The 23,803-nt window shown below is 41.6% G+C and overlaps 1 protein-coding gene across 1 annotated transcript in view; it reads right to left on the reverse strand.

The window, feature by feature from the left end:
* The window catches only part of LOC148422874 (PDZ domain-containing RING finger protein 4), a 115,238-nt gene extending 92,893 nt beyond the window's left edge, over positions 1 to 22,345 (reverse strand). The window contains exon 1 of the mRNA XM_088418332.1: positions 22,001 to 22,345. Within this exon, the coding sequence (XP_088274458.1) occupies positions 22,001 to 22,345 (345 nt within the window). The remainder of the gene's footprint in view (positions 1 to 22,000) is intronic.
* Positions 22,346 to 23,803: the final 1,458 nt, after the last annotated feature.

Consider the following 23,803-nt stretch of genomic DNA (forward strand, 5'->3'; position numbering starts at 1 on the left):
TGTCACCATAAAGACTTTATAAAGCATCATAAAAAACAAATGGCACTTTGGCTAAAAACGATCCGGCCACATTATATTTAATTACGAGTGTAAAAGTCATCCATTTCCCAACGTAAACACGCGCTCACGTGGACCGCCTCCGCCGCGTGCTAAGTTAAGGTCTTTGAAGTCAACCGCTTATTTATGGATTGCTATTTTTGATTCCGGTATACAAGCAATTTAAATGTGACTTTGCCTCTGGGAATTTCCCGGGCTCTGCCCAAGTCCTTTGGGATTCTTGGCCAATGGCAAAGAATTGTGAGGAATGACGCATGAATGATTCATAAAAGGGAGAAAACTCGTTAAAACCCAGGTACTTACAGTATTTACGTATTTTCAAATGTTTGGCTAAAGGAGGGTGTAAAAAAAGGCTGCTACTAAATTAATTCAGTACGAAAGTAATCAGATTACTTAGCCGTTAACCCTTGTGCAGTATTTTGACCGTTTTTTGGTCATTTTTTCGCATTCAAAGTGCAAAAAATCTTCCTATATTCTCTTTCAACGAGTTATTTTGAGCACATCAAAGAAAACCAGAACAAGCAACATCCCCGAATTTGCAAAATCTCTTCTTAATCTGGGTGAAAGGTACCCGTATATATTTATATGTGAAAATAGTGAACGTACGGCACGGTTTGTATCGGTGGCGCATCCCAAGTGCACACATCTGCCTGTATTCTCTTTCAAGGAGTTCACTTGAGCCCATCAAAGAAAACCAGAACAAACAACGTCCCCGAATTTGCAAAATCTCTTCTTAATCTGGGTGAAAGGTACCCGTATTTATTTATACGTGAAAATAGTGAACGTATGGCATGGTTTGTATCGGTGGCGCATCCCAAGTGCAAAAATCTTCCTATATTCTCTTTCAAGGAGTTCACTTGAGCCCATCAAAGAAAACCAGAACAAACAACGTCCCCGAATTTGCAAAATCTCTTCTTAATCTGGGTGAAAGGTACCCGTATTTATTTATACGTGAAAATAGTGAACGTATGGCACGGTTTGTATCGGTGGCGCATCCCAAGCGCGCACGTCTTCCTATATTCTCTTTCAACGAGTTCTTTTCAGCCCATCAAAGAAAACCAGAACAAACAACATCCCCGAATTTGCAAAATCTCCTCTTAATCTGGGTGAAAGGTACCCGTATTTATTTATACGTGAAAATAGTGAACGTATGGCACGGTTTGTATCGGTGGATCATCCCAAGCGCGCACATCTTCCTATATTCTCTTTCAACGAGTTCTTTTCAGCCCATCAAAGAAAACCAGAACAAACAACATCCCCGAATTTGCAAAATCTCTTCTTAATCTGGGTGAAAGGTACCCGTATATATTTATACGTGAAAATAGCGAACGTACGGCACGGTTTGTATCGGTGGCGCATCCCAAGCGCGCACATCTTCCTATATTCTCTTTCAAGGAGTTCGCTTGAGCTCATCAAAGAAAGCCAGAACAAACAACATCCCCGCCGTCACCGAGAAGCGCCGTATCGGCTCCGCCGCCGTCTTGGCGGCGCCTTTTCCTCGCCGGCTCCCCTCGCCCGGCGCTGTAATTAACTGTCAAGTCGATCCGGGGAGGAGAGGCCTCGGTGTCAGTGTGGCAGGATGCTTAATTAGGAACCTTGGAGGTGTTGGAAGGGAACAAAGAGCCACTCACCCTGGCAACAACCGACACGCGGAAACACCGCCTCTGATTAACTTCAATTAACTAAGCCGTGGGAGATAACCCGTTGTTTTGCTATGCTAATGCGCTCCCTCAGCCGAGGGACGATAGAGACCTCCGACCTTTTCCGCGAGGGCCGGCGAGAAGCCGCAAATAGGAAATCAAAGCGCAGCCGTTGCCTTTTTTGGCCCTGCGATAGGATCAGTAATAATATTATATACATATCTGTCAATGATATCGCTTAATTACGCAGCTGCGAGTGGACACAAAACCCCCGGCCGTTATCTGAGGCGGGACTACATTCAAAACAAAATAGCTCATATTTCGACACTTTCCATTTCCTGACTTCACCCCCCCCCCCCTTTTCCCCGCACCTTATTCCTTCTACCTTGGGGGCGGTCATATTCCATCAAAGTGCCTGTTTCTTTTCATGCCTCAGACTATTTCCCCTCCTTGTTCCCCTCTTTCAACATCAATCCCAATTTTCCCAGCGTTCAAGCAGCACAGTAATGAAATACGGAGTGTGTATACGTGCGTGTTGATGTCCCGCGCGCATCACACTCACCCGATCGCAAGCTACTTTGCTACCATTGAACTAGAAGGTTCACAACGTATAAATTGTACTGTCAGTACTCGGTATTGGCATCAACTACTACTCAAGGGTTGAGTACTGATAAAAAGTGGTATGACACATCATATCAATATATTTTATGATAATTATATCAAATAATTCGGTGAGATTTTCTTCCATGTTAATCCGCTTCCATCTGTGTTGGCCAATCAGCTCCCTGCTCCAATTGTTTCTTGTCCAGGCACTCCTTGTTGTCTCATTAGTTTGGAGCGTATTTAGTTTCCTGTTTCAGTTATGGTCTGGTCATTGTCGAAGTATTGTTGTTTCCGCAGCCTGCTGTTTCTGCCGCTGTCACCTACGTATTTTTGTTGTTGTTCCAAGCCCAGCCTCCAAATTTTTTGTTCTACAAGATTCCTGGTTTTTGAGTCGTTCCATTTGTTGCCGCGTCACGACAATTGACATCCTTTGGCAAAGCCAACGGGCACTAAAACAAAAGCCAGATGACGATTTACTGTACCACAGTGAATCAAATTTTATAGTAGGTTTAATCTTCAAAATGCATTCTGGTTGAAATAAAGCGAAAGGGACCTAAAAAAGCTGGCAAAAACCCTTGCCGTCACATGGCTTGCAGATGGCTTCCCCCTTTTTTGGAAATGAAAGCAATCTCATTCCCGAGTGAAGAACCTCATCGTCCTCCCATTCAGAGTCCATCTCACGAAAAAAAAAAAAAAAAAAGCAGCTGGACAAACGGCACATTGGTCTCGGCCGCCGCGGCAAGCTCAAAGTAATCAAGTCCGCGGTCTAACCTTCCAGCTCGTACGCCCACTTCAGCACGCGAGCGCATCGGGCTGCTCCTCCATGGCAACCTGCTGCAATCTCATTTATATCTAATGAAAGCCCTCCTCCATAGCCAGCCCACTTATGAAAATGGGATTTCAAATTAAATGAAGAAATGGACAGGTGCACTGGGGATGCAAAGTCCGGAATCTCGCATGAGGGAATGCTTTGTTTGACAATATTATTATTGACTCCAAAGCTGACCAAAAAAAAAAAAAAGGTTTCAATTAGAGCTGAGAGGAATCCGTGCGAGTCAACTAATAGAAAAAGAAGCCATTTTCATTTTCCTGCACTTTTCATTTTGCTACTTGGAACATTAGCAAAAAAAAAAAAAAAAAGGGGGGGCCATAAAACCTTGTTTTAGTGTGTATTAAAATGTGGACAGGCTGCATTTGGAGGAAATATGATAATTGAAGCCAAACAACCACAGCTAGTGTCATATTCATTTGCAACAAGCAAAACAAAAGCACATTAAGAAATTAGCCTTTATGTCAGGTTGCGGAACAGTCGTTGTTTTGTTTGTCAAGTTTTTGAAAACTTTTTCTAAACTCTAAAGTCAAGTCTGGTTATGGTAAATATTTAGATACTATCCTCCTAAAAATGTGAATAATCTGATATATATATATATATATATATATATATATATATATATATATATATATGTTTATTTTTCATTAGTTAAAGAACAAATATGAATCATATGACAACATTTATCAAATTAATTAAATTTAATTTAATTTTTAGACGATGATGAAGTTTTGAAATTAAGTAAACAACATTTTTAGACCATTCTGCTAAACAATTATTAATTAAATTCATCAATTGCCAAACAATTGTTGATTAAATTCATCAATTGAAATGGATGATGGCTCCCACGCAGTTTTTCACTTATTGCGGGGGTGTTCCTGTCCCCATTAGCAGTGAAAAACGTGGGATTGCTGTAATAAAAAAAAAAAAAAGAATTTGAGTGTAGATAGTAGTCCAGCGCCTGACGAATGACGGACCCCCACCCAAAAAATGGCAAATGTCGCCCTCTAGTGGTGGCGGAAGGTTGGGTAAAAATACACAGATGGACTGACGGACTGACAATTACAATTTTGTCTGTCTTACAAAAATGACGGACTGATGATGACGGAAAGGGGCTTTGGTGAATGACGAACGTCCGACCAGCAAAAAAAAAAAAGTAAAACGTAAAGGTAAAAAATGTAAAAAAAAAAAAAATGCTTGCATTTGGGGAATTACGGTATTTGTTTTGGACACTTCCTTGATGTCGGCAGTGTTGCCATGCACAACAAGACCTCCCATTCGAATGCATAAAGGACAGGCCGATGCCACGTTGAGTGTATAGAGCGCCGTAATTTCCGCCAGGATTTCTGAAGAGCCCCTTCTTTAAATGGCCCTCGTGGATATGATGAAACGGCGGTCCGAGCGCCTTGCGGTCGCTATCTCAGGTGAAGCCCCCGGACGACGGATAACCGAGCTAATTAAGGGCCGCTCGCTTGAAAGGGAGTCGGAAGATTCCGCGGCACGGAAATGAGGCGGCGGGACACGCGCATCCGTAATGAAGCTAACGGTCGAGGGAAAATTGGATCATTTAAAAAAAAAAACCTGCGTCGGGTGGCCCCGGTGAAAAGAATTCCTTTTTTCTCTCCGGCGGACGGAGGAGAAGGTCTGACAGAATCGTTCTTTACATCGATTTGGGAGGACACGTAAAAGGAATGGCTTCCATCAGCGGTACAGAGGGCGAACAAAGACTTTTCGGCGGCGGAGCCTACGAGCGGAGATAAATGCTTGACTGAAGGCTATTCTCCCAGCTGGAAGACCCTAATGATCTGCAGCCGTCACGCCGCCATATCTCTTGTGCTACATGAGGCCCGGTGACATACACAACGCCCCGGCCCATCGCTCAGATCATAGCCATATTTCGTACCGCCGCCGCTTCTCCGCGGGTCGCCATTATGGTGCCCCGGCAGGGAAAATAGAACGTTAAAAAAAAGGCACTCGGGAGAGCGCGGACCTCGGCCCAAAACGTGACCGTTGCGGGGTGATCAGAACGCAAAAAGATTCCTGGCGACAAAGACAAAAAAACCTAAAGTAAACTTCCGTGATTCCCCAAATATAGAACGCATTTGTGTATAGGATGCACTCTTAATTTTAGGGTTAAATTTTGGTATTTTCTGTGCACAGTGGACCCCCGGGATACAGCGTCCCTGGCTTACGTTTTTTTCATGTTGCGATGTGGAATACTGAGTTTTTCGTCCCCTCTTTACAGTATTTTCCCCGCTTTGTGACAAAAACAACTGTCATGACCCTGGGGAGTTGGCTGTATTTGTGTTGTTTTGTCTCCACCTGCAGGCGTTTTTAGGTAATTGCACTTATTTTCTGTTGTCGTCAACCTGCCTCCACCAAGAGTTTGGCAACAATGTCAAACCTATAGAAAAACAGAATAAAGCTCAACTTCCTAAACTCTTCATATCATAGCATATCTTCATATCATTCTTTTCATATCTTCTCAGCCGAAAACGTGACCGTTGTGGGGTGATCAGAACGCAAAAAGATTCCTGGCGACAAAGAAAAAAAAAACTAAATTGAACTTCTGTGATTCACCGACTATAGAACGCATTTGTGTATTGGATGCACTCTTAATTTTAGGGTTAAATTCTGGTATTTTCTGTGCACAGTGGACCCCTGGGATACAGCGTCCCTGGCTTACGTTTTTTTCATGTTGCGATGTGGAATACTGAGTTTTTGGTCCCCTCTTTACGGTATTTTCCCCGCTTTGCGACAAAAACAACTGTCATGACCCTGGGGAGTTGGCTGTATTTGTGTTGTTTTGTCTCCACCTGCAGGCGTTTTTAGGTAATTGCACTTATTTTCTGTTGTCGTCAACCTGCCTCCACCAAGAGTTTGGCAACAATGTCAAACCTATAGAAAAACAGAATAAAGCTCAACTTCCTAAACTCTTCATATCATAGCATATCTTCATATCATTCTTTTCATATCTTCTCAGCCGAAAACGTGACCGTTGTGGGGTGATCAGAACGCAAAAAGATTCCTGGCGACAAAGAAAAAAAAAACTAAATTGAACTTCTGTGATTCACCGACTATAGAACGCATTTGTGTATTGGATGCACTCTTAATTTTAGGGTTAAATTCTGGTATTTTCTGTGCACAGTGGACCCCTGGGATACAGCGTCCCTGGCTTACGTTTTTTTCATGTTGCGATGTGGAATACTGAGTTTTTGGTCCCCTCTTTACGGTATTTTCCCCGCTTTGCGACAAAAACAACTGTCATGACCCTGGGGAGTTGGCTGTATTTGTGTTGTTTTGTCTCCACCTGCAGGCGTTTTTAGGTAATTGCACTTATTATCTGCTGTCGTCAACCTGCCTCCACCAAGAGTTTGGCAACAATGTCAAAACTATAGCAAAACAGAATAAAGCTCAACTTCCTAAACTCTTCATATTTTATTGTTTTCATATCCGCAAGTTACTGTATATGTTTGTTGCTGGTTAAGTGCATTTCAAATTTCTAAAGTATAATGTTGAATGCACCCGAAGCAGTTTTATTTCCCTTTTCCTTGCGACCCAGCTCATGTTCATTCTGTCATAAATACCCATAAATACATAAGTTTATGATTGCGTGTATATGGCAGAAGACCGCAATTAATAAACGGGCCAAAGGAATGGCTTTCCGTGTTCTCTAACCGGTGGAATGTGTTTGGAGAAATGTTTGTTTTTTGTTTTGGTTTTTTTTATGGAGAAGTGCTGACACCCTTGACTAATGCTGACCTAATATAAGCACTTGTAGTTATTAGTGTGACCACTGGATGGCTGTGTTTCCACCCTTACAACACAGCTATATCTACATGCAATTGAAAGTAATGAATGGAAGTCAATCTTTCATATGTCAGCACCCATATTTACAGAGACGCAGCACACAATATTCTGTCGGCCTTGAAAGGTGAGTGAAAATGCCCAAAATACCGATCCTCAACGCTCAAAAATGTATTTTCTTTGAAATTCTCGTTTCTGCGGCTCATAGTCCGAAACGTGTGGCAAACGAGGTCGATTTATTGCAATAGCCACGAACGAAACGTCATAGGCGAATTTTTGTGCAGCAAAATGTAAATTAGCCATTGCTGCGCACATACCCGCAAAGTTTCACGGCAAACTCAAGTATTTTTGCGTTTTATCTATCTTCCTGACAAAAATGTCCGCGAGCAATATCTCTCACCTTTGACTCAGTGGAGTTCCTGCAAACAACACATTGATCACATCGTCCAACGACTGTTCTAACCCTCGGCCGGCCCGCGATAGCATCGGCATTAATGCGGGCAATTTAATCGAGCCGAAGAGGATTAATTACGTTTATCTTTTAATCCAGAAAATGGAGCGTCGCGCGCGGATCTCGGTAAACAGCAGCCGGACTCCCGGGTCGGCGTTTCTGTCAATAACGAGCAGGGTGAGCACTTTGTCAAACAGCCGACAGCAAAAAATGAGCTGGCGGTGTCACGGCTTTTTAACTGACAGCACCTTTGGCCTCCCTCGGCGCCAGAAACGCGCGAGCAGCCACTGGCGGGAGAGCGAATTAGACTTGCAATTACCTCTGCTGTCATGAGGAAAGGGGAAAAAAAAATGGCCAGGATATCAAATGAAATACAAACATGAGAGCGGAGCGCAACTTTCAGCGCCGGCCGGCCGGCATCCTTATTAGCGCTAGCCGGCTAGCAAGCGGCGCGGGTCATTAAAAACAGATCCATCTCAATTAGGCGGCGCGTTAAGAAGGAATTTTCCAGGCATCTCTTTTCAGACGCGCGGCAAAAAAAAGCTGGCACGGCGAGCTAATGAGCCCGCCGCTTCGCAGATGCTAAATAGGCTAATTAAAAAGGAGTCCGACATAACATCCGTATCGATTATTTTCGCTTCCGCGTGGCGCCACGAGCAGGGAAACATCCGGAGTTGCTGACTTTTTCTAGCATGAGGTTTCATGACGGCTGCTTTGTTAACCCTGGTGCACAAACTTTGCAATTTGCATTGCAGGTTACTAATTTTGTAAATGCTTTTAAAGGCGTAGTAATCTATTTATGATTTTTTTTTCCCTTAAAAACACTCAAATTGTTCAGTGGGATCAGTTCGATCCAAACAAAAAGGAAAAACACCTGTTGGGAGCGCGTTCAACATGGCGAGGCGTTCACTGACCGCTTACAATGTGGGAAAAATAGTTTTCCTAACTTAACTCATCCAGTGCCATGGATGAGAATTCTCATTTTAAAATAGTAATAACAATAATACATAATTGAATTCTGTCAAATACGTAGTGCTAACTGTGACCATCGGATGGCAGTGTTTCCACACACAACACAGATGTGACCTATATCACAGGTGTGGAACTCCAATCCTCGAGGGCCGGTATCCTACATGTTTTCAAACCTTTTCCCTCAAAAACACCTGATTCAAAGGATTGGGATCATTTTGAAGCTCCTGCGGCGCTTGCTAAGAAGCTAATCATTTGAAAACCGGAAGATATGCAGGATACCGGCCCTCGAGGACCGGTATCCTACATGTTTTCAAACCTTTTCCCTCAAAGACACCTGATTCAAAGGATTGGGATCATTTTGAAGCTCCTGCGGCACTTGCTAAGAAGCCAATCATTTGAAAACCGGAAGATATGCAGGATACCGGCTCTCAAGGACTGGAGTTTAACACCTATGGTTTAAGTATTCAATGAAAATTGAAACCTAGTCATTTGAATCAGGTGTTTTGGGGAGAGAAAACCGGAACACAAACAGGATGCCGCCCCTCGAGGACTGGAATTTTACACCTATGACCCATATCAATTTCCATTCAATTATACCAATTAACTGAAGAATGGAAGTCACTCTTTCAGATGGCTGTACCCATATTTACATAGAACAATATTCCGTTGGCCTTGAAGAGTGAAAATGTAAATTGGTGTGTCCTATTCCAGAATTTGACCCTAAAACTAAGGGTGTGTCCTACCCCCCCCACCCCAAAAAAAAAAGGACAACAGCTGAAATGTGAGGTTGAGCTTTCTCCTGAGACAACAACACGTCCCCCCCGGCTAGCTTCTGCTGCGGGGGGTCTCCCAGTAATGACGCGCCCTCCAACGTCTCGTCTCCATCCGTCACGTCGGGCGTCGCGATGGATGGCGCTCGCCATCCTGTTTTTATCCGGCCTCCGAGCGGAGCCCCCGCTCACTCAACTTCAATGAAAGCTCCCCTCAGGCTTAACAAAAGCTAAGAAATTGTTTGTGGAATATCCAAAGAGAAAAAAAAAAAAACAGGTCGAGGACATGCGTATTGCTAGCTAAATATCGGTAAGATCGATTCGATTGTTTCCTTCGCCTCGGCGGAACAAGCGCAGAGCTCCGAGTGGCGTTTGCTGTCCTTCCCACGTGAAAGAAAGACGAGCTCCCAATTTTCTGGAGAGGCAACGTGACCTTGGAGTACTTGCAAGCAATTTGTCAACATTTATAGGACGCGCCAAGAGATGGCGCTGTGATTCACATTGCGAGGAATTAGACCTGCCACTCACGATCGTTTTCAAAATACATTTATCGATTATTATTTTTTTCATATTTTATATATTTCATTTTCTGTATAATATACCATATTTCCCGGAGAATAAGCCGCAGCATCAAAAATTGAGCAAAAAAAAAAAAAAACATTTTTGCCACGGACAAGCCACAGGTCATACCATCCGATATTTGAGTGGAAAAAAATTGTTCATGGAAGGTTTTTTTTTTTTTAATTCATTTTTTAATTGTTTTTAACTGAACATGGCTGCATGTTTAGCACAACACATTTATAGAAAATGGATGAAAAAACCGAGAGACTACTGCAGAGTTAAATAACAATTCAAAATCAATAATTGATCGTCTGTCTTCCTTTAATTCATCGAACATATAAACACATTGCACATAATTCCTAATATATATATATATATATATATATATATATATCAGTATATCTATTACTTTAGACTATAGGTGTCGAACTGCAGTCCTCGAGAGCCGGTATTTGCGGTTTTCTCTCCTTAATACACCTGATTAAAATGATTGGCTCATTAGTCAGCTCTGGGAGGGGCTTGAAAATGATGCTAATCATTTCAATCAGGTGTGTTTAGGGGAGAAAACCTGCAGGATACCGACCCTCGAGGACTGGAGTACGACACCTGTGCTTTAGACAGGAAAGTAATCACTTAAGGTAATTTCAGTATTTACAAAAGTAGTCAAGTACTTTGGTTACTGCAGTAATTAATAAATGAATAAATTCACAAAGTAATAAATGACTTGAAATATGGGAAAATACTTTAGCCCAGTAAAAGCTTAAGTGAGCAAAAAAGTCTTTCATAAAGCGTGGCGGTCGAGCGGCTTTATTATCCCGCCGTCGGCCCCCCACTTTCAAAGTCTCTCATCACATGGCCAATAAAACATTACATGCCCCATGAAATCAACTATTTATTGCAAACGTAGTAACGCTCATCAAATGTGTGACGATTTCAAAAAAAAAATCCTTCATGAACGATGAATAAGTACAGTACATACGTTATTGAAACTGTTTTTATCTCTTTTCGCCGGAAATTGCGATAATGACCATTTCTGGCGTCTGGCGCTACGGCTTTCCCGGGTCGTCCCGTCCACGACGATAGATCACGAGCGTTATCAATAAATAATTACATTTAAATGTCTGATAATGAGTGGAGTTTGCTGACTGGGCCCACGTTTATGACCTGGGATGAGACTGCGTGCGCAAAGCATCCATAATCCACAATGTCATAAAAAAACGGGGGTCCTTAATGGCTCTCGGCGGTCATGACGACAGCGTCCTCCATTAGACATTGACGGCATATACAATTATGTGCAAACAATGATATTTGCTTACAGGTTTTTGTTATATTTTTGCTTATATACTCAAAAAAAAAAATCCAGCCTAGATTTGAAGGTTACCGTATTTTCCGCACCAGATTGTAAAGCGCACCTTCAATGAGTAGCCTACTTTAAAATGGATATATCTCAAAGAATAAAAAAAAATGATAAATGAGTCAGTTATCCCACCCGTAAAAGAAGTCCAACATTGGTACAATAAACACCAAGGGGAGTTTTCTCTATAAGTGCCATTGCCCCCCAAAAAATGGGCATGCATGGAATGTATTTTTATCATGAGTTATTGACTCATTAGAATCTCCAATATGCCATATGAATTTTATTTTATTTTTTTGATACAGCCCCTTTATTTATTTATTTTTTAAAGTCCAATTTTTGACATATAACGCCCTGGGGGCTAGAGGGGTGCGTACCAAAATAAAAACGAAATAGTTATGGTTAGATCCTCTTTTTGCCACATTATGAGTTGTTTAATGCCCCCCGCCCCCCCAAAATAAAAAAAAAAAAGAAAAAACACATCACTCGACATGAAGCCGAGTGTAGCACATCCTGTTGAATCCAAACTGCTTTGACACAAAGGTGACGGCAAAACACTCCGCCAGGTATGCTGGCGTCTCATCTACACACTTGCCTACTTAATTATTCATCAAGGTGTGTGTGTGTGTGTGTGTGTGCGTGCGTGCGTGTGTGTGTGTGTGTTTTGAGTCTGGGACGCTGACAAGTGTGAGTCTTTTGTGAGCTGATGAGTGCGATAAGACGTGCAAGCAGGTGTGGCGACGCCGCTGCACAGCGGGAGTCTACGCTAGCGGTACCAAACCCGACAAGGACAAACACACACCCCCACACACACGCGCGTGTTGCGCCGGGAGTCACTTTGACGGAACGTCAAAGCGGAAATGAAAAAGACAAAAAAAAGGACTGACTGATGCAAACTAAAAGATACTTGCTTAGTAGCTAAGGAGTATCAGGAAGTATCAGTACTAGCCAAAAAAAAAGCTGCTGGAAAAAAAAGCTAATTATAGGCTAAATATTACCTTGTTACTGCTAAAAATAAATAAAATATACTTTTAAGTCCCAAAATTACCATACATTTTGGACTATATGCTGTAGCAGCAAAAATTGAGAAAAAAAGCTAATTATAGGCTAAGTATTATCTTGTTACTGCTAAAAATAAATAAAATAAATAAACTATCCCTTTAAGTCCCCAAATTATCGTAAATGTTGGATTATATGCTGTAGCAGCAAAAACTGAGAGAAAAAAAAAGCTAATTATAGGCTAAATATTACCTTGTTACTGCTAAAAATAAATAAATAAAATATCCTTTTAAGTCTCAAAATTACCATACATTTTGGACTATATGCTGTAGCAGCAAAAATTGAGAAAAAAAGCTAATTATAGGCTAAGTATTATCTTGTTACTGCTAAAAATAAATATATATCCCTTTAAATCCCCAAATTATCATAAATTTCGGATTATACGCTGTAGCAGCAAAAACTGAGAAAAAAGCTAATTATAGGCTAAATATTACCTTGTTACTGCTGAAAAAAAATAATAACTATCCCTCTAAGTCCCAAAGTATTACCGTAAATTTCGGATTGTATGCTGTAGCTAATTAAAAAAAAAAGCTAATTATCATTTTTCTTCTAAAATTTTTTTATTTTCTTACTTAAAAAATATTAACTTTACATCTAAAATGAGCTAAATAAGTGAAACATCCCTTTGAATGTCGAAATTATTGTAAATGTCAAATTGAGAAAAAAATGGTCACGGATAAGGCGCACCCTACGATAAACTGCAGGTCGAAACGTCAGATATTTACATCGAGGGGATATCGTTGTTGTTTTTTTTTTTCATTTCAAACTGGCTGCTTCATGAAAATATTAACTTCTCACCGCTAATAATACATTAGGATCGCCCCCTGGTGGCTAGTAAAAAAACAACTGCTGATAAGATGCACTTGGCCATAAGCAGCGGGGCTCAAATCATAAGAAAAAAAAAGTTGTGGCGTAAAGTCCAAAAATTTGCGGCACGTCGTCAGTATCCATCGTAAACACCCATCCGGCGTTCAGCCGATTTTTCAAAATCCCACCGATTTTTAAAACGAGAAACGAATCAAATGAATCCGATTTATTGGTCGGTTGCAGCCCGAGTGGAATCGACCCCGCCCCCCCCCGAGCGTCTGAAGAACCCGGCGGACCCCGAGGAGAGCATCCCGGAGACGAGTGCTCCACACAGAGTAAACAGACTCGTAAAACCCGCACAGAAGAGCCAATTATGCCAGGAACCTGACATCTTGTCGTAAAACCTACAGCGGCTCGTAACTATCGGACGGAGCGTGAAATACGGCCGGTTGTTATCGCCGCCCATTTGCGGCGATTAAAAGCCACCCCGGGGACCGGCGGCGACGGGCGAGGAGGGCACGGCCAACGCCCGGCCCTCGCCGCGCGCCGCCCCTCCGGAGGGATCCGCCGGTGCCAGGCCGGCCCCGAGGCTGATTTACGGCCGGCCGTCCGCGGCTAATGCGCCGCGCTCTCCGGGTTGGCCCGCGTTAATAGAAACCTGCTTTATTATCACCCATACTGGCATCCAAGACTGAGCGCCTTGTATTATTCATAAGACCCCCCCCCCCCCCCCCCCCCTTTTTCCTCATCCAAACATGAGATACATTATGCAAGCCTGATTCATGGCCTTTTTTGGTGATACACAAACACGCACATTGATAAGATGGAGGGAAAACGCATAGGTCAAAAAAAAAATATGATGGGGGGGGGGCGGATACACGAGGGAGACGGCGGTATAAAAATTCCATGAGAGTGAAAGCAAAATGATGAATCACGGAAAGGTAGCGGGCGGCAAGACAAAGAGAATGGCAAATGATGCAACGGCTCCGAATCCAAAGACGGGAGGCTCGCCCGTCTTTGTGGATTTCCGTGCGCAAAAACAAACACCGACTGATGCGCGATGCGCTTCCCCGTTACGCCGCGCGGTAAACGAGAAAGAGGAAAAACTGCGCGCAGCGGCTTACGGGAGAAGGCTGCGCCTGATGTTGATTGCAGCCACACGTAGGACGGGGAAAAACTGTGCCACTCATGTTTTCTTAAAGGCACGCTGAACTTCGGTGAATATCGGCGCCGATATTGGGATTTTTCGGTCGACCGTCGGCGCCCATATTGGGATTTTCGGTCAAATTTCGGCCCGGATATTGGGACTCGGTCAAATTTCAGTTCCGATATTGGGTTTGATGCCAATGTTGTGTGTTATTGAGATCTTCGGCGAATGTTGTCTTATATTGGGAATTTTGATTAATACCTATCATCAGATATTGAGATTTGGACGAAAACTGTACCTGTTTTGCAATATTGGGATTTTCGGCCAGTATCGTCCCTGATACTGGGATTTTCGGCCAGTATCATCCCCGATACTGGGATTTTCGGCCAGTATCATCCCCGATACTGGGATTTTCGGCCAGTATCATCCCCGATACTGGGATTTTCAGACAGTATCGTCCCAGATACTGGGATTTTTGGCCAGTATCGTCCCTGATACTGTGATTTTTGGTCAACTATCTTCCCCTAAATTGGGATTTACGGTCAAATATTGTCTTATATTGGGAATTTCGATTAATAGCTATCATCAGATATTGAGATTTTGACGAAAACTGTACCTGTTTTCCGATATTGGGATTTTCGGCCAGTATCGTCCCCGATACTGGGATTTTCGGCCAGTATCATCCCCGATACTGTGATTTTTGGTCTACTATCGTCCCCTATATTGGGATTTACGGTCAAATATTGTCTGTTATTGGGATTTTTGGTCAATATCGTCCGGCATTGGGAATTTTGATGAATATCATCTGATATTCGGAATGGTAATATCCGCCAAAAGTCTGAGTTTTGAAAAATAGGCCTGCTTTTAAGTGATCAAATTTTAACCCATATGTATATGTGGACTGAATGCTAATTGGTGTTTACCTCAAACGGCAATCACGAGTGCGCTAATGCTAATCGTGATTGCTAACCTGTTAGCAGGCAAATTTAGTTGGAGTCTAAAAATTCATATGCATAGAAAATAGTATATAATGAGTAGTCGTACCCACTTCTACTCACGTTCAACCTTTGTACATTATTTAGAAGAATCTATCTTAAAATGATCTGGTAGCTTAACATATTAGCCAAAAAAAAAACTAAACAAAAGCCACTCTTAGCTAAACACTCTCCAACGGCTGTCATCAGTAACCTGTCAGCATGCCAGCTTCTAATAGAGCAGCGTTATTGATTCCACAGCGCAGCGCTACTCAGCAGCCATTTGTAGCGATGAGGGAAGACAATGGCAGCCAAATCATCGCCGGCATTCATTAGGAGGACACGAGGAGGAAACCAACCGGCGAGAGTCTATTGAAAGTTAATCAACAGCTGCCGCCGACTAATGGGAGGAAAGAAAATTTGTCTGCCGTTTTCTCCCGGGGCTTTCTCGACAACTCCAAAATCAAGAGTCCAAATTGCGCATCGGCACACACAAACATTTGTCATGAACTTGTCCACGAGGACGGCGGTTCGTTTTGGACCCGGTTTAATTAGTCCAAGGACGTCAGAGGTAAATTCTCCGTCGCTGTAGAGCGACAACGTAAACCATCTCATTCAAAACCTAACGAGAATGCTACACAGCCTCGACAACCGGTCCGAGCCGCTTCAGTAAACACACGAATCTCAGAAGAGGAAGACATGGGACGCGCTTGTTTAACTTTAAGAAAGATGAGAACTATAACTAGCTTGCGTTGTTCCTGCAGTTTGTCTCGTCTACCAAGAGGGGGATTAGCTACTGCTTCTCGATTAGCTTGTTTGTTAGCCGTGAGTAGCGCTACATTCACATCCTCTTTTCATACTTGTCAAGTAAATGAAAACTGAAAATTTATATACACCGGTTTTGTTTGCTAGTTGAGGACACGAGGGGTAAATTTCTTGATTTCTGTCATACCTACGTACCACTTATGTGCATACCTGTATATAGATATACATTAAATATAGACAGCAAAGTTCTATTACAAAAAAAAATGGAAAAATGTTTTTATGAATGCAATTTACCAGTAAAGAATAGTTTGTTCATGAAACGGTGCTAGTCTAATAAAAATAGACATGAAGTGATATCAGTTTAAAAGCCGGAATATTATCGGCCCTGGAGACATCTGGTTGTCTCCTACAAAAGAAACAAAAGGCTTCCTCCAACAGAGAATTAGCATCCGACTGTAAACAAAAGGCCGGCCGCTGCTATCAGAAAAAACTGTCAGTCGGGATTGTTGAACAAGAATAATACGCGGACGAAGGACTTAGAAGACACCTGCAGTCCTCTGTGAGACCACAACCCCCAAAATATAAAAGAACTGTGTGTGGAAGAAGTGAAACTTCAGCAATTCTGCTTCTGATACGTGGACGAAGGACTTTGAAGACACCTGCACTCCTCAGTGAGACCACATCCCCCAAAAATGTATAAGAACCGCGTGTAGAAGAAGTGAAATTTCAGCACTTCTGCTTCGACCCGTTGAAGAAGTAGTTCATGATCCGGTTTACTTTCTTTCCTCTGTCTAGATTAAATCGATCGTTTGTTGTGGTACGCGCGATGTTTCGAGAAAAAAACGAACACGCCAGGAACTAGTTTCTCGCAGGGGATTTATCTAGCTTCCTTTCAAAAGGTGTAACTTTTCAAAAATCTCAATGTTTGCTTTTGGGGGTCCCAATGCAGCGGGAAAAGGTTATTAAAGGCTAGGTGAGGCTGCTGACCAGCACACTTTGCACTTAACAAGACCCAAAGGAAGCATCCGCCATTCGAAAAGGTGTTGAAACGGGAGAGCGAGAAAACGAGCAAAACAAATAAAAAGGCTAATGACTAAGCTCGGCATTTTATTGGTGAATATATGAGGGATTTCCACGGGAGCTTTATGAACTTGCTTGTTGTGGATTCTTCATAACTTTATGACTTTATGTATATGTGTAGCATTGTCATCCAGGGTGTCATCAAACGGAGAGTAGGTTTTGTTAGCGCTTCAATCTTGAGCGCTTTTAATATGCGGCCGTTAACGACGTTTTACATTGATATACATTACATTGATATTGTTATATAACGCTTATCTTCATTGTGTTTGCCGGTCAGTCTGACTTTAAGCGTGAAGCATTTCATTAAAAGTCATTCATCACTAAGTACACGTTTCACTGCCATTGACGACGATAGACGTCAAAAAATACAACCGGCAGCCTGGTTGAAATGATCTTTGGCGTCAGTAGTTGTCAGACTAATATTTAGGCTAATTAATTCTATTAATTATATTTTAACTCCGTGTTATGGTCACTTAAATGACAAATTTTCAACTGCTGTCGACTGTAAATTACATTACGTGGACTATACTATAAAGGCTAAAAAAAAAAAAAAAAAATCCAATCACAACTCGCCTTGTCAACATCACATGACAAACAGGTGAGCCAGGATTGGTCATTATTTGAGCCTTGAGCAACTGTGATGTTATTTTGAGGCGAAACCAAGTAGCAAACAAGCATTTTTAAAAGTCTTAATTGTTTTATATTTAGCCAGAAAATTCATTCGTTCAATCCCAAAGACGTATTTTCCCATGTTTTAAAAGTCCAAACATTTAATCCCGAATCCCTATTCATTTTGTTGAGAAGTTTGGGTCTAATTTACCTGGCACTGACTGAGTTATCGACAGTTTTTTTTGTTTTGTTTTGTTTTTTTTAACTGCTGAAAACGACAAATTAAGTTTAGCATCGCTTTAAACTTACATATAAACACAACACGACTATTAACATACAAATAGGGCTGTATAGATACATACACAAATATGAAGATTAACATAGAATTAAATCTACATGTAAAGATGAAACACACATACATAGATATATTTGTATATAAATATTTCAAAATACACAGACCTATAGATACAGACAAATACGCATGCACGCAGACGTGGCTCTCCTGCCATCTGCTGGCGAAATCGCATTACAACACTTCCTCCATTCCAGCCAAATTGCAAGTGAGAGTACTTCACCAAAATCAAGTGCACCTGCAACCCACATGATACGTCTCTCAACTGACTTCGAAATCTCTACTCAAATTCAATTTAATGAGCAGGAAAAAAAGATGCGATAAGTCTGATCCAATTGTGTTAGCGCCTAGGCCAGATGGACCAGCGACACTTGCCGCTGTGACCTCAACAAGCTGACGAAACACCATCGGCTGTCCTGTGGTGTCATCCAATGCGTCTGTCTCTCACAAGTATATTGCAGTTAGCAGGAAATGAAGCAGAAAATGATGATGCAATAGACTGTCAAACCACAACAAGTATGCAAGTGAAAATAAGAAAAAGGAGACCTCAAAAGATTGGACAGTCATATTTATAATGATGTATTACATTGAAAAAGTGAATCCGAAGTTTACTATTTGAATTCATTAGGTTGCAACGCATAAAATTTACACTGTTCTGAAACTCGGTTGACACAGTTGGAAAACTTCTCGAATTTTATGTTTTGTTAATAAAGACAAACTAAAGTTTTCTGCACACAGAGAACTGCGTACTTTTTTTTTTTTAATAGGAAGCGCAATCGATCGCAAATTGAGCTCCTATTGGGCCAATCAGCACACTCTATTTTAAGCATGTGACACACCGGAACTATATTGTCTTTTACGCAGCGCTTAATTTAAAAAAAATGTTGCTACACTTTTGTGGTACAACTCCTCGGATCAGAAAGGTAACTAAAAGGGCTTCTTTTCAAATTTAGAAAAGAATAAAGTTTCACAAAGAATCCCTGTCGTCGTACCACGAAACTTCCGGGTATTTTTTTTCTCCTAACTACACTCGCATGCAGCGCAATAAGCGCCATGCCTGAAACATTACTGACATCTAGCGGTGAAAATAGTGTACAGCATATTTACAAAACGTGATCAAGTTTTATTTAATGGCTCAACTCGTATAAATTCGGCAGACTGAAATTGAATCAATCATCTTATGAATGTCACATGACCCAGAAAAAATTAAATAGTCAAACCCTACCACAGGAGGAGATTTGATAGTTTGCTTCAGCACGGTTCTTTTTCATGACTTGACACCAGCATCATAATCTTGTGACATCAGAAGGTCCTTGTTAATTTCAAAATGTGTCATGTCGCCAATGAGGCAACACGTTCACAGCACCCCACTGACGAAATCGGATGGGAATACATTTTCCCGCTTTTCTTTGATGACAACTTCATAACAAGCCATGTGGTCATCTCACGAGTGATGGGAAAATGAAGCCTCATGCACCATTTTGATGTTGACTTAAAGATTAAACAAAATACACTGTGCAAGGTTTTATTTTCAAACCCAAGAGCACCATCTAGAGGAGTAAAAAAAATTCACAATTGATTCATGAGGCTTTGTTTTCCCATCACAAGCCATGTAAGCAAGCTATTGCTGCAGCGCAAATGGAGGCGTGGCTAAATGTGGGTGGAGCAAAACATTGACTCCACCCATAGAGATAGGAAAATGAAACCTCGTGAACCATTTCTATTTAATGGAAATTTTATACCAGCCTTTATTTTCAAACCAAGAGAACCATCTAGAGGAGTACAAAAAACTTCCAATTTGGATCACGAGGCTTCATTTTGCCATCAATTCTTACAACCGCACAAAAGTGGAAAATGAAGCCTCACGAACCACTTGTGATTTTTTTTTTTTATTCCACTAGATGGTGGTTTCGGTTAAAATATAATGGATGTTGCTATGGGAACGTATTCCATTTTCATTGAAGACTTAAACCATAGGTGTTAAACTCCAGTCCTCGAGAGTCGGTATCCCGCATGTCTTGCAGTTTTCAAATGATTAGCTTGCTAGCAAGCTCTGCAGGAGCTTGAAAATGATCCTAATTATTTAAGTCATGTGTGATTGAGAGAGAAGCTTCGAAAACATGCAGGATACCGGCCTTCCAGGACTGGAGTTCCACACCTATGACTTAAACAAACAGTGCCATCTAGAGGAGTAAAAAAATGATCAAAATAATTCATGAGGCTTCATTTTCCTCATCACTACAAACAAAGCAAGCAAACTCCTGGTTGGAAAATTGCTGCAATTAAAATATATATTTTTTAAATCCTCCGAAGCGACAGTGACCAAATGAGCCATAACAATCACGGAGGTCTCTCAGAAGGTTTCATTTCTCACACCTCCTTCCTAAAACAACAGCGCGCCGTGTCTTCTCCGACCCCGCGCCAACGCTAACATAGCGTACAAAGATTTGAGCGCAGGGAGACCTCACCGCCGCTCAGCCTGTAATAATCCCCATGTCAGCACAATACGTTATTAGCTGCACGCTTTGGAATAACACGCCGTCTGCCAAACCGCCAACGAGTGCAGCGCGAGGTTAAAACGTCACTCGGCTCGCTCCAATTTGTCCATAAATGACATGACACCATGTGGCCAAAGCGACGTCGGATAAAATTGGCTTCAAGTGTCTTGACGTGCTTCGGTTTGAATCCAAGTGGGAGTGGGAAATAGTTGAGCCGCGGCGGCCCCTTTCACGCTTCGGGGATAACCAGCTGACATGTAAAGTCCCAGTCCAATAACAAACGGAGCAGAACCGGCGCTGAGGTAGTTACGGGAAGCTCAAAAGCGAGACAGCAAAGTCACTACGTGCGCTAGCTAATTATTGCTAGCCTTCGAATCGTAACAAAGTGGAGCTAAAAAATGACTTTGATGTGTCGGCTACTTTTCAAAAACAAATACGATTCTTGTTTTGAAACAAATCCTGATTTCCGGATTCATTCAAGCTTTCATTTCAACTCCCGTGGTTAGCATTTGCTAGCTGCTAAAATCTTTAGCTTGCTAGCTTTGATCAAAAGTCGGGAACTTTTAATTATAATGGTCAATCATATTAAGAAGTCAAAAAGCCAGCCAACAGAAGATGATCTTAAATGGCATATGTTTTCAATACGAATGGCTAGCCTGAGCTAACAGGTTTGGTAAAATCATTAGCTTGCTAGCTATGTAAAATAGTCACAAGTTTTGGAACATCCTCAAATTCTAATATCAAGAGGTCAAGAAGCCAGCAAACACACGAATACGTAAATGCAATCTTTGGTTTCAACTCCTGTGGCTAGCTTGCGCTTGCTGTAAACGAATTAGCTTATTAGCCTTGTTAAACATTCGCAAGTTTTGGAACATCTTCAAAAATCATATTAAGAAGTCAAAATGCCAGCAACACAAGATTATTTTAAACGATATACGGTCATTGAGTTCAACGCTAATGGCTAGCTTGTGCTAGCTGTTTGATTAAGTCATTAGCTTACTAGCTTAGCTATACAGCCACGATTTTGCAAATTCTAATAATCAAACATATCAAGAGGTCAAGAAGACAGCCAACACAGGAATATCTCACATGCTATCTTTAATCAAAACTCCAGCTTTTGCTAGCTGTTTGGTAAAATCAATAGCTTGCTAGCTTTGATATACCGTACAGTACGAGTCACAAGCTTGGAAACATCTCCATACATCATTCCATAAATTCATTTTAGTCAAGTAGTCACTATAACACACCCATGAAATACGTTTTTCATGTTCCAATCAATTTTCTCTTCGTGTGAAAAGAAAAATGTGCTGTTTCTGTCATAGTAGGAACAAGCACTGTTCTAAGCAAACACATTCGACTTTGTGAAACTTGTAATTGTGACTTTTATTCTACTCTGTTTGGAACGGAACCAAATACCTATCGTGTTTTTTTGTTTGTTTGTTTGATTTTTAGTCTTCCCACCGGATAAAACGTATTCAGAAGATATGCTTTGTGGGCATTATTTGTTCAGAAAAGAACTTAGCCGCTTTATGATGACTATAAATGACTCGAGGTCACAGCTGTGCATAGTTAAGAGATAACGAGGCAGAATTAGTAAAGCGAGATTTAGCGTGAAGCTGTTTCCAAACTTTTGACTGATACTCCGAAATCATGACGCGAACTGACCTGGTAGTAGTCAAATATCTGCATCGCAATGCTGTCCATGTAAAGCAAACACTGGCGGAGCCTCCAGAGTTGCTCCCGGTCCCCGGGTCGCCGGTTCCCCTCCAGCCGCAAGAGCCGAGCCCGTTGCGCCCAAACGGATCTTCTCTCCTCCAGGTCGGCGGTGAACGACCGCAGCTGCTCCGCGCAGCCGGCCCGGGAGGCGTCCTCGCCGGCTGAGGGCAGCGGGGCTCCCCGGAGGCAACCCCCGGTGCCCGCGGCTCGCTTTATCGCGTGCGCTTCCATCTTTTCATCCGGGTTCGGTTCCGAGCGGCTTGGTGGGCAAAAGGCGGAACATTCGGCGCACATCTTCGCTGTGCTTCCACTCGGGAATGTTCGGATTCTCAAATCGGAGGCTTCGCAGTGGAAACTGGAGATGCGTGACGTCATTATTGGCTTGACTCACCTGCTCTTGGAAATCTTCGTTTGATTACGCAGCAAAAACAGCATATGAAACTAATAATTGACTTTTATTAGATGAACAGACAATGTTAAAGAAAACAAAAATCGTTCATAAACGGTGTACTATTTGTTCAATAAAAATAAAGAAAACTAAGACAATTCTTCGGACCTTAAATGTGTCAAACTTAAATTGTTACTGCTTAATCTGTTATTGGTTCTGTTGACTTTTTTTAGATGTCTGTTTGGATATTACATGCATTATTATTTTTATTTTTTTTTGTTCTCACTTGTTGTTTTGTTGACAAAGGATGGCATTGAAGTGCAAAAGGGAATCTTAATTTGTAAAACTACCATCTAAAAAATAAAATAGACCCCAGTTTTGTCAATTTTTAACATTATTAAAAGTTCTTTGGTTTCATATGTTAACGTCTTGCCATCAATTTATTTGAATATAGTACACAAATCTTTATTTTGAAGAGCAAAGTTTGATCGTTAAACTCGTGGTGTAGTATGGGAGTGGCCAACAGGGGGCAAAAGGGAGCAAACCAGACCGATAGATTGCTGCTAGAAAAAAATTGTCTATCGTTTGATCGATGGATAAGATGCGTGAGCATTAACGCTATCATAAATCTTCTTTTCATCTGCTGGACACCTGATCGGAGACCAAAGTCCAGCAGATGTTTTTGCTCAAGATGGCGCCAACGTTCTTGACAGATTGATGAAATGCTTTTCAAATCCGTTGGATTTGTTTGGTGTAGAACGATCATCGCCCATGCTTGGACTGAGGAGAGAAATGATGCACTCATTTCTCCTAGTTTTTTGTTTTTTAATTTAATTGCAATGACAAAATCTGCTATAGATTCAAAGGCAGTAAAGCTAAATGGCGACGAGGAACAAAAAACATATGGAACAATTTTTTTTTTCAGTTTTCTGGCGAACTCAAGAAGGAATGATCTCCATAAAAAAAAGGAATGATCTCCATCAGCTGCTGAACATCTGTGCATGAAAACATCAATCAAGACGTGCGGGGGAAGTTTACACAGGAATAATTATTGCCTAACATTATTTGCTGACCTCACACGTTTGATTCAAAAACAAACAATAATTTCGTACACTTTTATACAAGGCAAGTAAGCTTTAAGAAATCGAACTCAACAAAAAAATTGGGTCGTTTTGTGGGTTATTCATTATCACCCAGTTTTGGGGGGACTAAATGAATATGAATTTTTACCAAGAGTTTTGACAAGTTTGGGTTATCATTTTGAGCCAAATTTTTAGGCAAAATTGGGATGCACCCCAAACTGGGTTATCTATTTGGAATAAACAAAAAACTCAGTAAATTGTTTGTCTTTCTTATTTTTTAAT

Source organism: Hippichthys cyanospilos, chromosome 6 (assembly GCF_059441005.1).
Source record: "Hippichthys cyanospilos isolate Australia breed blue-spotted pipefish chromosome 6, RoL_Hcya_1.0, whole genome shotgun sequence".
NCBI classification, from domain to species: Eukaryota; Metazoa; Chordata; class Actinopteri; order Syngnathiformes; family Syngnathidae; genus Hippichthys; species Hippichthys cyanospilos.